Source organism: Etheostoma cragini, chromosome 11 (genome assembly GCF_013103735.1).
Source record: "Etheostoma cragini isolate CJK2018 chromosome 11, CSU_Ecrag_1.0, whole genome shotgun sequence".
NCBI lineage: Eukaryota > Metazoa > Chordata > Actinopteri > Perciformes > Percidae > Etheostoma > Etheostoma cragini.
Window position 1 is genome coordinate 4511538 of NC_048417.1, and position 15353 is coordinate 4526890.

The window sequence follows — 15353 nt, forward strand, 5'->3', positions numbered from 1 at the left end:
TTAGAAATTAAGTGTTAACGAGCAGTTGGACAGGTGTACCTAATAAAGTGGCCGGTGAGTGTATATATATATATATAGATATAGATATATAGATAGTGTGTGTGTGTGTAACCTTGATTGATAGCTGTATATTTTGAATATTGGTGTACTGATATTTTTATTCTTGCACCTTTTTTAGTGCTGTTTTTTTCTTTGCATATGTTGGGATTAATACCGGTATATCTTAGTTTAGCATACAAAGTAAATAATACTGTTTTCTGAATATTCTAATGTACAAGTTCTGTTAAAGTGTTGATGGTGTTTGGGGTTTCTGTAATATTGTTGTGCTGGATTACATTGTGTTGAAAAAAGGTTCCACATGCTGACTGAAATGTGAATAGAAACAGCAATGTAGACTGTGTTGGTTGTGTGACTGACAGGTTGTTTATTTGTAGGTACTCTCAGATGAGGAGAAAAGGAAACAGTATGACACATACGGAGAAGATGGACTCAAAGAGGGTCACCACGGCTCACACAACGATATCTTCTCCAGGTTGGTTTCATTAGTTCAGCTAGTTTTAGACAGAACTACAAGTCAATGTCATGTGATTCTGTATATTGTATGCAGCTAATGTAAGGCGAGTAAGGGACACTTACAGGGCCCTTTCACCCCAAAAACAAAGACGATTTCTCACTTGATACTAGTACTGTCCAACCATGCAGTTAGTTTGGTCATATTTTCTTCTTCTTCCTGATATAATCGTAACAACTTTGTCAGTTTACACTGAAATTCATTTGCGTTACAGAGCAGTTCCGCTCAAAAAGAAGAAATATAGAAAATGCACTCGGAGCGAGACAACAGTTACACATATTGTAAAAAATTTCGAGATATCCTCAGGTCAAGGTCCTAATTGGCAGCACACTTATTTTGGTTTAGCGACAGGATAAGAGTTCCTGAGCCGGTTGTATCTAAACAAACAACGTTGTGGTTGATGTCGATAATCCACAGACCTTCAGTGAACAGTTCACACTGGAGCTACTGTTTTACCAAATAAATACTGTTGACATTGGAGACTATTGTCACACTGACTCTGTGTCAGTGTGACACTGATAAATCTTGCTCTCAGGTTGCAAAATTATTATATATTTTTTTTTTGTCCACCAGCCAAATGTCCAGTGAATGTTTTTAAATTCTACCTCCCTCTTATTAGATTGCCATTGTTTTTTGGCTGGTGAGTGAAGCAAAGCATCCAGCCACTTGCATATTTTACCGTCATTTGGCTGGTGGGTGGTGCTAATTTGTAACCCTGGTTGTTCTTGAGTTTGTTTTTTAAACTAAATATTAAATCTTTTGAGCAAGATACAACAAGCATGCGACAACTAGATGCAGAAAAGGCTAATGGCATTCACTTGTTAGAAGCCAAGTGTTTTTATAAAAATGTGTAGTAATAGAATGATGCTGAATGAAATCACAGATTAAATTGTGCTTTGCACATGTTTATACTTACTAACTTACTCTGTCCTCTTTCTGCAGCTTCTTTGGTGACTTTGGCTTCATGTTTGGAGGCAACCGACAGCAACAGGACAGGAACATCCCCAGAGGAAATGACATAACACTAGACCTGGAGGTCACGCTTGAAGAGGTTTACTCTGGGAACTTTGTGGAGGTGAGGATGATATCCTACCCGCATGTCATGTCTCTTAAATTGCATCCCCAGCTCCTCCACTTGCCTCCCTTCCTCGCGTCTTAGCCCCTGCCACCGAGCAAGCATGGGAGAGACGCAAGGATATCATGGGAGGAGAGAGGCAACGAGGTGAAGCGTCACATGAATACGTCAGCTGTATGGGCGGAGTTAGCAAGTCCTTCAGCTGCATGGCTCCCAGGGAGGTTGCTCTTGTGTATCCTCACCTAAAGCTCCTCGATGATCCCTCCTCGGGGCAGAAATAAGAGCTTTGAGACGGCCTTCAGCGAGGAGGGACAGAGCGACTTTCGGTTCAGCCGAGGAGTCAAGGAGATATCAAATAAGGTGCATGGGATGTACCTCCGCTTTTCTAAATTAATAATCTGCACTTATTAGCCATATTAGATTTCTAATCCGAAGTGAAATTAGTCACAACTATTTGTTTAAATGACAGAGATTGATATTATTTTGAAGTTGTCAAATTAAGCTTTGGAGCCGTCCCATTGCAAGAGCTGCTGATCTTTCATCTGATTTACAAACAGCAAATTTAATTGTTTTACTTTTAAGTTTTATAATCTTTTTTTAAATTTGCTGTGTCGCACAGGTGGTACGTGTAAAGCCTGTAGCCAAAGAAGCCCCCGGCAAGAGGAAGTGTAACTGCAGACAGGAGATGAGGACGACGCAGCTCGGACCTGGCCGCTTCCAGATGACTCAGGAGATGGTCTGTGATGAGTGTCCTAATGTAAAGTAAGTTTAACTCTTTTATTTATAATTATAGTCCACAAACGTTCAACACAATTCAGCCTCAAATGATCATACGGTCGTATCAACATAACTGAACATAAGAAGGAGGATTTATTGCAGGACTGTTGTATTAGACTTCTTTAGTTTCTGGTTAACACTGAGATTCCACCAGGCACAGATGTGCCGTGGTTGTCTTCTGTTCTGCCGTTCATCATACCACACGGGAGCGTTTTTAGAAGAGGAGCGTTTTGCCTGCTCGACTTTCAAATTTAGTTATTTTGTTGATCTTTCCTGGATATTGCCTGACGTCGTCATGCTTTGTTGCTAGTCAGAATATGAGTCTGATACTGCTCCATCGGGCTGTGATTACGGGGCACACACCAATCAGAGCAACGGAGTATGTGGCCTGTGTTGAACTTTTACCGAATCCCGAAGGAAGGACGGCAAAAAACATCTTTCCATTGGACAAATGCCTTGATCGCGGTTCTCTTTTTCTCTTTTAAAATGAATGTGCTGTCAATATCTTTTAGATATATTCTTTTTGACCCAATGGCAGAATCTCCACATCTTAATTCTCCAGCAGCAGCCATCTTTGTTGTAAACAAATTCAACCCAAGCGCTCTTTTGTGACGTGGTTGATTACGTTACTGTTGCTCATCTGTCCATCATCGTACCCACCCTGACAATTTGATTGGTCCAAACAACTCTGGTTCACTACGGATCAAGTCCAGACCGAACGTCCCGTCCTCTAAGTTCGGCTCTTATCCAGGCTAGGCTATTTGTGCTTCTACCGTTAAAAGTAAGTAGTCTACATAGTTAAATGGCTTCTTCCATTTAATCCAGTGACGAAGGACACATTTGTGTCTGTGTTTTTTTTAAATAGTAATACATATATATATGATGTACTATCAGGAGAACACAGTGTTAATTTTGAAAACTGACCGGATGCCCATGCCGGTCCACTTCCTGCCCAGCCTGTGCAACGCCATGCCGCTCCGTCAAAAATAAACCTAGCACGTATTTTTTGTGAGAGACGCTTTTGGGACAGGACGCATCGCTGCTATTGGAATCCAAGCATTATCTTGAGTGTTCCCTATCGCTCTGGCGACAAAATAATAATAAAATTGGTATTAAGTGTATATTACAATTGTGGTAACATTTAGGATAGAAGGTCAAACCAACACATGTTTTCTATTATGTATTCATCACAGGCTGGTGAATGAAGAGAGAACCCTGGAGGTAGAAATTGAACAAGGAGTGAGAGATGAAATGGAGTACCCCTTCATTGGAGAAGGTAAAGCTTCGTGAAGCTTAATAAAAAAAAAATCATCAGATTGTTATTTTCCAATAATGGCTGTTGTTAACGTGTCATGTGACCACAGGGGAACCTCACATCGACGGTGAACCGGGAGATCTACGGTTCCGTATCAAAGTGTTGAAGTAAGAACACGCTGAATTTACTGTGTGATTTTGCACGAATCTACTTTATATTGCTGATTATATTGGATCAGTGACACACCGTAACGTGATGTGGGGATGCTTTTCCTTTTTAGACATCCCGTGTTTGAACGCAGAGGCGATGACCTGTACACCAACGTCACCATCTCCCTGGTGGAGGCTCTGATCGGCTTTGAGATGGACATCGCACATTTGGACGGACACAAGGTCCTGTACAGACCTCGTGTTTTTACTAATCTGGGGCACCCATTTCATCGCGATTGTTTTAAAATCTGACAATTTAACGTTTGTCAAAGACACAAACAACAAAGAGGTGTATGTGAATTTGCTCGATTTAGGAAAAAAAATCATAATCACGATTGTGTTTAATATGGAAATTAGGATTTTTTTAACATGTCTTTTGGAAAGATGTTGTAATAATTTAAAAAAACAGTTGGGGTTAAAAAAACAGTTGAACACATGAAAACACCTTTAAATGCAACATTTCTCTTCATACATTTCCTGTTAGAACTTTTTTTTAAATTCAGAACACAAGACACAATCTGCCTGTCTGTCTGTCTGCCCGTTGGTCTGTCTGCCCATTTGTCTGTTGGTCTGTCTGTATGAACGGACAGTTTGGATAACATGGGCGGCGAAACATTTAGCAGTGTAGCGCTACATGTAACATGTAGCGCTACACTGCTATACCGTGTGTGTGTGTGATGTGTGGGTTATGTGCTAGTTGAATTGAATCGGTGTTTGCCTGACAGGTCCATATAGTGAGAGATAAGATCACCAAGCCTGGTGCTCGAATGTGGAAGAAAGGAGAGGGCCTGCCAAACTTTGACAACATCAACATCCGAGGTTCCCTCATCATCACCTTCGATGTGGAGTTTCCTCAGACGCAGCTCGACGAACAGCAGAAAGAGGGTGAGAATAAAGGAAGGATCATTGTTGTTAGACACTACATTTTACATTTACAGCTATATACAACAAGAAGCAGCACATGTATTCAGGCATTTCTAAATTGACAAAAATGTGTGTGTGTATATATATATATATATATATATATAAAAAAGTAGTTTTTGACCCCACACTAGGAACTAAAAGTCAGTAAAGCATCCACTGCTTCACTCAAATTTGCTGTGTAGATCAAATTTACACATCACAACAACTGCATCATAACACTAAACATGTGTATTTTGTTCCTGAGTTTGTGTGTGTGTGTGTGTGTGTGTGTGTGTGTGTGTGTGTGGTTGGTTAACTGTTATCTTTCTGCTGTTCTTATTATAGGTATTCAGAGTCTGCTGAAGCAGAGCTCTGTACAGAAGATTTATAATGGACTACAAGGATACTAACACACCAACAGACACAGCCTGGACTCTGTTATCTGTCACACACACCTTCAATCAACCAAACCATGCTCCATAATTCTGGCCAGGGTGTATTTATTATTTTCAGATTGTTCTCAGGATGGCTGAACCTAATTTGTTTTTATTTTAACCATATAAATGGAGTCTTTTTGTTTAACTTTTCTTATCCCCATGTTATATTGGAATAGGGCCTTTTTTTGTTAATTTTAAAAAGCTAATTCACTTATTTCTATGTGAGTGAAGTTAAACGAATACTATCTACTAATTTGTCAACCCCTGTACCTTTCTGGGTGCAGCCCACTTTGTCTGTTGAAGGATTTTCTGCTGACAGACCAACTTCTAAAGAAGAAAAAAACCTTACCCACGATGGAACAATTTTCAACCTTTTTATTAGTTTTATGAATGCAACAGCCTCGCCTGTTGACTGATGAAATATTGTTTTGTTTTGGTCGGACTCCTGTTCAATAATACTTTGTAAATAGGGAAGAACAAGGCTCATCTGTTTGTTGCGTTTTAGTTTTCCTAATTTATGTTGGCTCTTTTTATCTGTTTACACATTGAAACAGGAGCAATGTCCGCATTGCACAACCCCCAGGTATGCTGTGACAAGAGCTGAGCTCTTAAAATTAAACGGTGAATTTTTTTTTTTTCTTTTTTTTGGGAGGGTGAGGCGGGATTTGGGACAGTTTGCACAGCCTCCATATGAATAAAGATTTCTACAAATTCTGATGAATGGCATACCCTAGATTCACCAGCAGATGGCGCAAGATTGGAATTGGTGGCCATTAGTGAACATCCCTGACCTCCAGGTTGCAGGATTTATCTTGCAAATCTTCTTTTAAATTTGAGAAAAACCTCTGCTTTCTCTTTTGATATTCCTAATGACATAAGGAAAATGTAAGTTAGGTTTTTACCCAATGAAAAGATAACATTCAAAGCTCCTCCGTTTGAGTAGTAAAACAGATTTATGAGGGAAATTAATGAAAGGGCTACTTCACCGATACGCATTAAACTTTGAAGCAGTAGAAACCCAGCAGTATTTTACTAAAAATATTTAGCGTCATCTGAGACATTTTTGCGCAGCGGCAGTGACGTACAAGCCAGGTAGTTCTGCATGTTTTCAACCTGCCCGTAGGGGATTGGACCCAAGCTACAGCGTCTCATCTCAACATCTCTTTTCTTTAACTGTCTATGCTATGTTTCCAACCACACGTTTTTATCGGAAGTAAATTATGTTACATGAAAAATGGATGGACAAGGAGATGAGAGACTTCCTGAATTTAACTATTCAGGAACTCACGAAGGAAAGGGCCAAAAAAAGAAAAGGTAAGGACCAGCCGTGGGACGTCCTACGGAGTAAATGGAAGGCGCTCAAACAGCGAGACATGTCTCCAAAAAGAATTGTCTCTCAGTGGTGCCGGAGGGAAAATTAAAGGCAAGTTGCATCTGCATCATCATAGCAGTGTATTGATGGTGTTGTTTTCTTATTATAGCTTCATATGTCGCTTTCAGCTAAGCATAAGCACTGTTGTGCAACAACTTGTCCAATATTGATCATTTGTAGGGAGACGGCGGGATACATTTTGTCTTGAAAAACGTCTTCGTTCTCAAAAGTTTGCTTGAATGTTCTGCAATTCAGTACGAAAATGAATGGAAACACCTTTAAAATGTTTAAAATCAATTCGATATGCCAATTTGATCGCAAAATAGCATGTGACATCATTACGCACAGGTTTTAATTTGTTGTAAACCCGTTGGCTGGAAATACACTTTCAGTAGTTTTATTCCCATTAGTTTTTTTTAACCGAACTTCAGATTTGATTGACAAGTGGATAGAAACTTAGTGATTGCGTTTCAACGACAAGCTTTCAACAATTATGTGAATTCAAACAAAAGAACGTGTACCACCGGGATACACAGGTACAGATCGGAGAATATACAGGAAACTTTATTACAGGTGGAATTCTCAACACGCTCCGCGAGCTTCGCCTGCTACGGAGACCAGCACCTTAGCCAGCGATGTCGCTAAGCCGGATAAGGGGACATCGACGGCGGTATGCACTAAAGCGGAAACGCCAAACAAGGACAGGAGTTCCAGCTAGGTGGAAGCTAACGCTGGACTGCCACCTGTCTGATCTGTCCTGCTTGCAAGTGTCTGATCAATAGACAACAAAATGGACAACCTTACTTTTCTGACGGTAACGGCAACGTAAATTTGAATTCCTGACAGAGATGTCTGGTGTCTGACACAGTTGACGGTGCAGTCCTCCTCTCTCGCCTTGATCCCTGTGTAGGCATCCGAGGCTCGGCACTTAAATAGTTTAGCTCCTAATTGGCAAAAAGAAGCTTTTTCATCATAATTGGTGACCTCTCCTTGTCAGCTGCTTCTCTCACTTGTGGGGTACCCCAGGGATCCATTCTTGGCCCCATGCTGTTTTCTTCATACTTGATGCCTTTAGGAGCTGTTATAGGCAAGCACAACCTGTCATTTCATTGTTATACCGAAGATTTGCAAATTTATTTGGTTAATTAATATTAAGCTGTGGCTGTCACAAAACTTTCTTAATTTGAACGAAGATGAAACTGAGTGTATTATTTTCAGTCCCTTAGATAAACGGTGGGGTGATCAGGAGTTGCGGTTGCTGCCCCCAAAACTCTGAAATAAGTTACCCCCCTAATATTCAGACGGTGAAAGATCTAGCTATTTTTTAGTTCTAAACTAAAAACCTATTTGTTTAGGCTGGTTTTTAATATCTTGTAGTGGTGTGACAATTTCACTTTCCTGTTTCTTTGTAACCTTTTCTAATTTTACTGTGTATGCTTTATGCACCAGTGGATGTGGTTTCTGGCATCTGGTAAGGATGCCTCCTGGGTGCCTCCCTAGGGAGTTGCTCCAGGCAGGGAGGAGGCCTTGGGGAAGACCCAGGACTAGGTGGAGGGATTATATCTCCAACCTGGCCCGGGAACGCCTCATGATCCCCCAGTCGGAGCTGGTTAATGTGGTTTCATTCTTTTTTCTTGATTATGATGTGTTGTTTTGTACTTGGTTCCTGATGTAAAGCACTTTGAAGACCTGCTGGTTGCTGTAAAGTGCTATATGAATAAAGTTTGTTTAATTAAATGAAAAGATGCAAAAAAGTAACTCCACAGAGATGCGTGCATGGTCCATGTGGTATAGCAGGACCCCTAACATGTTCTGACCACGTCACCCCTCTATGGTTTTACTTCTCTGTTTTATTTATAGTAACGGCTGGAAGAAGGGTTTCAGTGTCAGACATCAGACATGACACACACACACACACACCTTGTGGGTGGAGGGACTGTGGGTGGAAGACTGTCTGCATGGGTGGAGCAGGGGGTGTCCACAGAAACGTATTCATGATGGTAAGTTTATGGTGTGGTGAATGGTGGACACATCTGCCCAGCAGTGCTCATGTCTCACACTGTGAAGTGTGTAATAATCTACCACAATAGATATTGCATGTGTGCTTACTGTACATACATGTTTATGAAGGATTGTGTGTGTGTGTGTCTGTGTGTGGGAGTGTGTAATAATCTCCCACAAAAGATATTGGCATGTGAGTGTACTGTACATACAGCATGTGTTTATGAATGTGTGTGTGTGTGTGTGTGTGTGTGTGGCCAGTCTGTGTGTATAATGAACTCCCACAGAGATAGCAGGGCTGTGGTGAAGGGAGTTTCCTCCCCGGGCCACCACACATACCGGAGTCATTTTCAGACTGAGGGGGCTCCAGAGAGGAAAAGAGACGCTTTGTGACCCAGCTCAGATAAAACATCTCACTGTCTCACCTCACAGCTCTTACATCCTAACAGGACCAGGGAGATTCAAACCTTTTAATGGACAGAATTACACGCAAAGCTCTGGAAGCAAATAAAGACACACAGTACATATTTGTATTTTCACAGCCATTAAATACGTAATGTTGAAATAATTTACATGAATCTGCATTCATTTGTTCTGAATTCACCTATTTGAAATTAAAACATAAAATGTCTTGTCTGTCAATTTCAGAGAGAAAAAAAGCTACATTTAATGTTTGCATATATTTTCTTCAATGGTCACAAATTCAGATTCAAAAATTCAAGTTACAGAATTTCACACCAATCTGACTCTATTTGTTTTTATTTTTAATTTTTTTAATCTGAATTTGTGACAGTTGAAGAAAATATCTTCAAATTCAGCTTTAGAAATTGCAAATCAATACATTTCATTTTTACTTTCAAAGAGGTGAATTCAGATCACATAGATTTAGATACATTAAATTCAAAGTCAAATATATCAATATTACTGTATACATGGCAGAATTCAAATACTAATGTCTCTGTCTTGCTTCCATACTACGCTGGATCTCTCAGTTGACTTTTGTCAGACTGGTGCAATTCTTTGTGTTACTTTGCATTTCTATTGCCCAAATGTCCAATGTTAGGATTTAGCACCTGGACAAAATTTGCTTTAACGTTGTTTGTTCATCTCATATAAGTTAGCATGTGGCTCTAAGGGTCTGAAACAGTATACGAGGTGACTGTTTGTGTCCCTCTCGATGAGATGTGACTTTGAGAGGACAGGCCAGACATGAGTTATGTCGGGGATTTACCAATCATCCACAAATAATATCTTTCAACCACTTGTAATTACAAATTGCAGAGCACATGATGGCAGCATTGCCTCTTCAATCACATCCCGCACTAAATCACTTTTTATTACCCACAACACTCACCAGAGGTCTGTGAAGTCAGAGTGTGTATAGTGCGTGTATGTGCGTGCGTGCATATGTGTGTGCAGGCAAGAGAACGCCTGCACTTGCCAGTTGTTGATGCAGATAAGCACGGGGATCACACTTGACCCTGACTGTAATGACTTATAAGCGTAGCTGCAGGGTTAAGAGAGGCACAGGCTGAAGGAGGGCTAATTGAGCAATCTGTGTGTGTGTGTGTGTGTGTGTGTGTGTGTGTGTGTGTGTGTGTGGTGGCGCCAATGGGTGTATTGACCTGCTCTGACTCGGCAGTGTGCTCGGTTAATGGTGCCTGACCTGTCAAATGCAGGGTTTTTAAAGAATATACAGTCCCAAAACAACACCGGAGCAGAACAGTGAAAATGCCACAGTCGTTTCCCAAGAAGGATTCAACATTTTGTCATTCTATTATAATATTTCAAACACTTTGTAGGATTGTTAGACGTCCGCAGGGCAACTTAAAAGCAGCTCAAAACATGAATGAGTATTAAAGACTTAGCTGTTTTCTCGGAAACTTCTCTTTGTTGATGGGCAGACATGCTGATGAGACGGTGTTTTCTTTAGACCTTAAGGACTGAATAACTCCAAACTGACTTCAGCAGTATATGAAATTAAACACAAAGAGTTGATGGTTTGATGAATGTTTTTTTTCCTTATTTGATTGTACAGTATATATACATCACATGAGTTTTCTTGACAAACAAACTAAATTCTAATAAATAATAAAAAAAAGAATTAGATGTTTCTTGTCTCACACTTAAATTGTGAAAGATTGCAGATGATTTGTATTAAGAAACCATGTTCCATCACATTTAGATTCAATAGAAAGGGCTGAGAATAAGCTTTTATAAGGAAATGGGAACCTTAAATAGGAAGATAAGAAAATCCACTTCACAAAATTCTTGAAAAATGTGAATAATGAATTGTTGATTTTGATTCCTTCTCTCCTAACTTCCTACTTCTTTACCTGTCAGTTTTTTTGTGTTACATTATGTATTGTTGCTTGTGATGTACCATTTATCTCTGTAATGTTTATCTGTATTTTATTTAGGCAGATCCTAACCCCCTGGAAGGCACTTTGGGTCATCTTCTGTTGCTTTACACTGTAAGTGCTACATTAAGATGACTTGACTTACATCTCTGAGCCGATAAGGACACAGATTGACAGGTTACCTCCTTCCCTTCAAGCCCCTGCAGAGCTGCCGCAGCATGGACAAGTTCAACAAGTCAATGTGTGCGTAGTTACCAGTGCCGTGAAGCACCAACACATGCCAAGTCTGGGGAGGACAGCAAGAAAGGGGGGGAGATGGGGGGCGAGGAGGGAAAAAAAGACTCTGTCTGAAATAAGAAATGTTGATGGACAAAGCCTACAATTTGTGGGATTTGAGCATAAAGCAAACAAAGGGCAGCTTTTGTAAGGAATAATGCATGTCAGCCGTGTCCTTATCCCGCCACAGCTTTGAACACTGCTGGGGACGTCCATTGCTTCACTGTGTATGTCGTGTTGCTATATTAAAGCCAGTCACCTCAAAGGCAAAAGCCTCAACTATTCAACAATTGAATGCCGGGGCTCTCATTATGGCCAGTGTGGGCAGGAAAAGTGGCTTTGGGGGTTTTCAATTCTTCGACTTAAATCCCTCCTGTTAGCTACGACGAGCTGCTGTTTATCCCAGTGCCTTTCTGTGGGCTAAACATAGTCAGTTGTCATTATGGATCTCACTCTCTCTCCTGTCTGTCTCTCTTTCTCTCTCTCTCTGTCCTCCCACTCACTTACATTTATTTATCTCTCTCCCAATTCAGTCATCTAATAACCCGTGTTGTGTTGTTGTTTGAAGCGGCTGATGGCTCTCCCACATCCTGAGGAAGAAAAGGGGTGGCTGGGATACTGGAGGGCGAGCGTAGGACAAACACCGCATCAGACCACCTATACGGATGAAAGCCACAAGTGTATGGACGGCATTCCACAGGCAACATAAAGCCAACGAGCCAGCGCGGTACTTGCCTTGACTGCATGTTAGTGTATATCAATGTGCCCTCCAGTAATCCTTCATTAAAGAGCTGCCTTCACAGTTGTCCTTTCCAAAATCATTTTTCTCCCCATCTGTGTTTTAGGGGCCTTGGCGCATGGCAGAGCTGCTTCCCAGCAGTTCCAGGGACACATGAATAGGAGCCATGTTAGAAAAAACTGTGTGCACAGTATATGAAATGATGTAAATATGTATTACTGGGTGCTGGGGGAGTGAGGGGGGGTAAGAAGGGTACATGGCGGAGAGCAGAGACATGCAAAAGAGGTGAAAGCAGTCATTGTGTTTAAAGCAGAGCCCTCTGGTGGACCCTCCCCTCGGCTAGGGGGTTGCCCGGGCCCTGTGGTGGCGGATCACAGTTAATAACTGTGTGGATGGCTGTCAGAGGCACTTAGCCTGACGCTGGGCAGGCCGGGCCCGCATACACAGCCGCCTCTGCCTCCTGAACCTGGACCAAAGCACTCTGCCATGAAGGAGAAGAGACAGAGAGAGATGGAGACTGAGGTTGGAGAGGATGGTACAGGAGGATTACAGGAAAACATTTATTGTGTGTGGGTGGAACCTCTTTTGTGCAATGTCTTAATAGGCATGAAGAGGGTGAAATAGTGTGACAGGGCTTCTTTTTTCAGACTGAGCCCAGGTGTCCTCCCTTAAGAATTCTGTACCAACTTTAATGCAGCAAGAGAGCTCTGTCCAGGATCAAGCTTTCCTTAATATGAACATTACGCACATGCCAAAATGCATTTTGGAGGTTGGAAGAGAAGAGACCCCATCCATACATAATCTCAATGTGAGAAATGGGGGAGAAAATCCACATCTTCCAAAGTTAGTGTGTTCTTTGGTACAAACTTCACTCTTTATGCTTCTATCTCTTCCCTGCAGCTCAGTAAGATATCACAAAACATTTGGTGGTAAAAAGACTGTAGATTTGGAGAATAGAATATTAACTTGATTTGACTGGTGAAGCCTCTTAGCAGCTTTGGTTGAACATAAAAATGCATTTTTGCACAAATTTGACTTAATACACACATTATAATTGCTTGAGGAAGGGATCTCATCGGGAACAGCATGGAAAAGGAGGAACTACACTGTAACTATAGCTAACAGAACATCAAGCATGAACTGTTCATGTAAGTATTGTCTAGATAAAGACATGTTGGTCTTTATTTGCGGCGTGAAAATGTTCCTCCAAAAGTTCCTTCCCGAGACCATTTTGCAGAGCCAGCAGCCATTGGTTTAAAATGGCACACAACACTGAGTGATTTTTCTCCTATCCTTTAATCAACAAGGAGAAAACACATCTACCTTAAACTTCTACTATCCCTCAATGTCTGCCAACCAAGCAGCCGGTTGGTTAATGCTACAAAGAGCAGCCTTTAAATCAGCTTTCCACTAAAGCACACCTGAAGTTGCTTGTGAGGAACCACAGCATCATCTCCAGTCATCAGCACCAGACGTTATCTGACCCCCAACAATGTCCCTCCACAAACTCTTATCTGATCCCAACTCATAAAGCTCAATGAGGATCGACCCATGAGGACTCGTCTGATCTTGAGTGGCGTTTTATTCCCGTGCCAAACAATACTTGTGGACTAACTGCCCTGTCTGTCTGTAAAATCCAAAGTCCAGCTCATCCCTGTTGACTAGATTAGATAACCTGGTTTTAAAGGCCCGGATACTGTTTGCTCAGTGACTCCACTCTGCCCTAATAGCATCTGATCTAATGGGAGATTGCAGGCTGCTTGTTGACAGTGGCGAGCCACACAGCGTCATGGCAATGGCCAAACAACACAGAGAAACAAAGCAGGGCTGAGCTTTAGTACCTGTAATTACCAGATAAATAGCAGCGTCTTTCCTTAAAACCGGCAGCAATAAATATCATAGGGTGCCTTGATGAGAATATTATGTATTGGTTGAAATATGAAGGGTTCATGGAGACTGGACTAAAGTGGGTTGTTATCTTAATTTACTTTTGGTTCTTTCATTTTTTAATTATGTAAGTATGTAGAGAAATATACTTAAAGGCCAGTTCATTAGGTACACCAGGCTTTCACTGATACAATGTTCCAGGGATAAATCCTTCATGGATTACAATCAGGGCCACAGTAAGTCTGAGGGAAAATACTACATAAAATGTTGTGTAGAATCTTCCACAGAGTTTAAACAAATTCATTTTATATTGAAATAAAACTCAGAAAGTTAACAGATTTCAACCTCAAGCAGAAAAACTGCTAAATTCCATAGATGTTCATACTGCATCACGGGTGAAAACTGAGGAGCAAAGATCCTGTTTGGGTCTGGTTCTCATGTTCAGTTTTAGAAAGGCGTTGGTGATGATTTTAGACGATGTTGACGATGATACAGAGGTGTGTTTCTGTCATGTTGTCAGACGTATTGGATGGCAGGTTAGCACTCCTGCAAATAACTTATACAAACTCTGATCCCTGGTTCTGTCCCCAGTCCAGCATACACTGTACTACGACTTTTTGAGTATGAATTTTTACAATATACTATCCTATGACTGTTTAAGCTTATTTATTGTGGTTGGCACGGTGGCTCAATGGTTAGCATTGCTAACTTCTGACCTCCGGTTCCATCCCCACTCCAGATTTGCACCAAATAAACTACTGTTTTAAACATATTATGACTTTCTTATGAATTCTTCAACATACTATGTTATGACATTTTGCCCGACTTGGACCGTTCTAAATTATGACTTTTTTCAACATACTAACTATGACTTATTAATAACTTTTTTCAACATACTATACTATCTATTTTTATAACATACATACATTTTTTATTACAAACTTGACTACATATGTATGTATAACTTTTTTTATCACTTTTTCGACATACTATAATATGACTTTTTAATTACTTTTTGACATACCATACTATGACTTTTTAATTACTTTTTCGACATACCATACTATGACTTTTTAATTACTTTTTCAACATACTATACTATGACATTTTAATTGCTTTTTCAACATACTATACCATGACTTTTTAATTACTTTTTCAACATACTATACTATGACTTTTAAATTACTTTTTCAACATACTATACTATGACTTTTAAATTACTTTTTCAACATACTATACTGTAACTTTTGATTACTTTTTCAACATACCATACTATGACTTTTTATTACTTTTTCAACATACCATACTATGACTTTTTATGACTTTTTCAACATACTTTACTATGACTTTTGATTACATACATACATTTTTTATACAAACTTGACCATGTATGTATATATGACTTTTTTTATTACTTTTTCAACATACTATACTATGACTTTTTAATTACTTTTCAACATACTATACTATGACTTTTTATCACTTTTTCAA

At 40.2% G+C, this 15353-nt stretch overlaps 1 protein-coding gene across 1 annotated transcript in view; it reads left to right on the forward strand.

Annotated features, from left to right (window-relative positions):
• Nucleotides 1-5713, forward strand: part of dnajb11 (DnaJ heat shock protein family (Hsp40) member B11) — a 7060-nt gene extending 1347 nt beyond the window's left edge. Inside the window, exons 3-10 of the mRNA XM_034885895.1 lie at nt 435-532; nt 1514-1646; nt 2266-2408; nt 3617-3699; nt 3788-3845; nt 3959-4070; nt 4613-4772; nt 5136-5713. Coding sequence (XP_034741786.1) covers nt 435-532; nt 1514-1646; nt 2266-2408; nt 3617-3699; nt 3788-3845; nt 3959-4070; nt 4613-4772; nt 5136-5200 — 852 coding nt within the window. The 3' untranslated portion in view covers nt 5201-5713. The remainder of the gene's footprint in view (nt 1-434; nt 533-1513; nt 1647-2265; nt 2409-3616; nt 3700-3787; nt 3846-3958; nt 4071-4612; nt 4773-5135) is intronic.
• The last annotated feature ends 9640 nt before the right edge of the window (nt 5714-15353 follow it).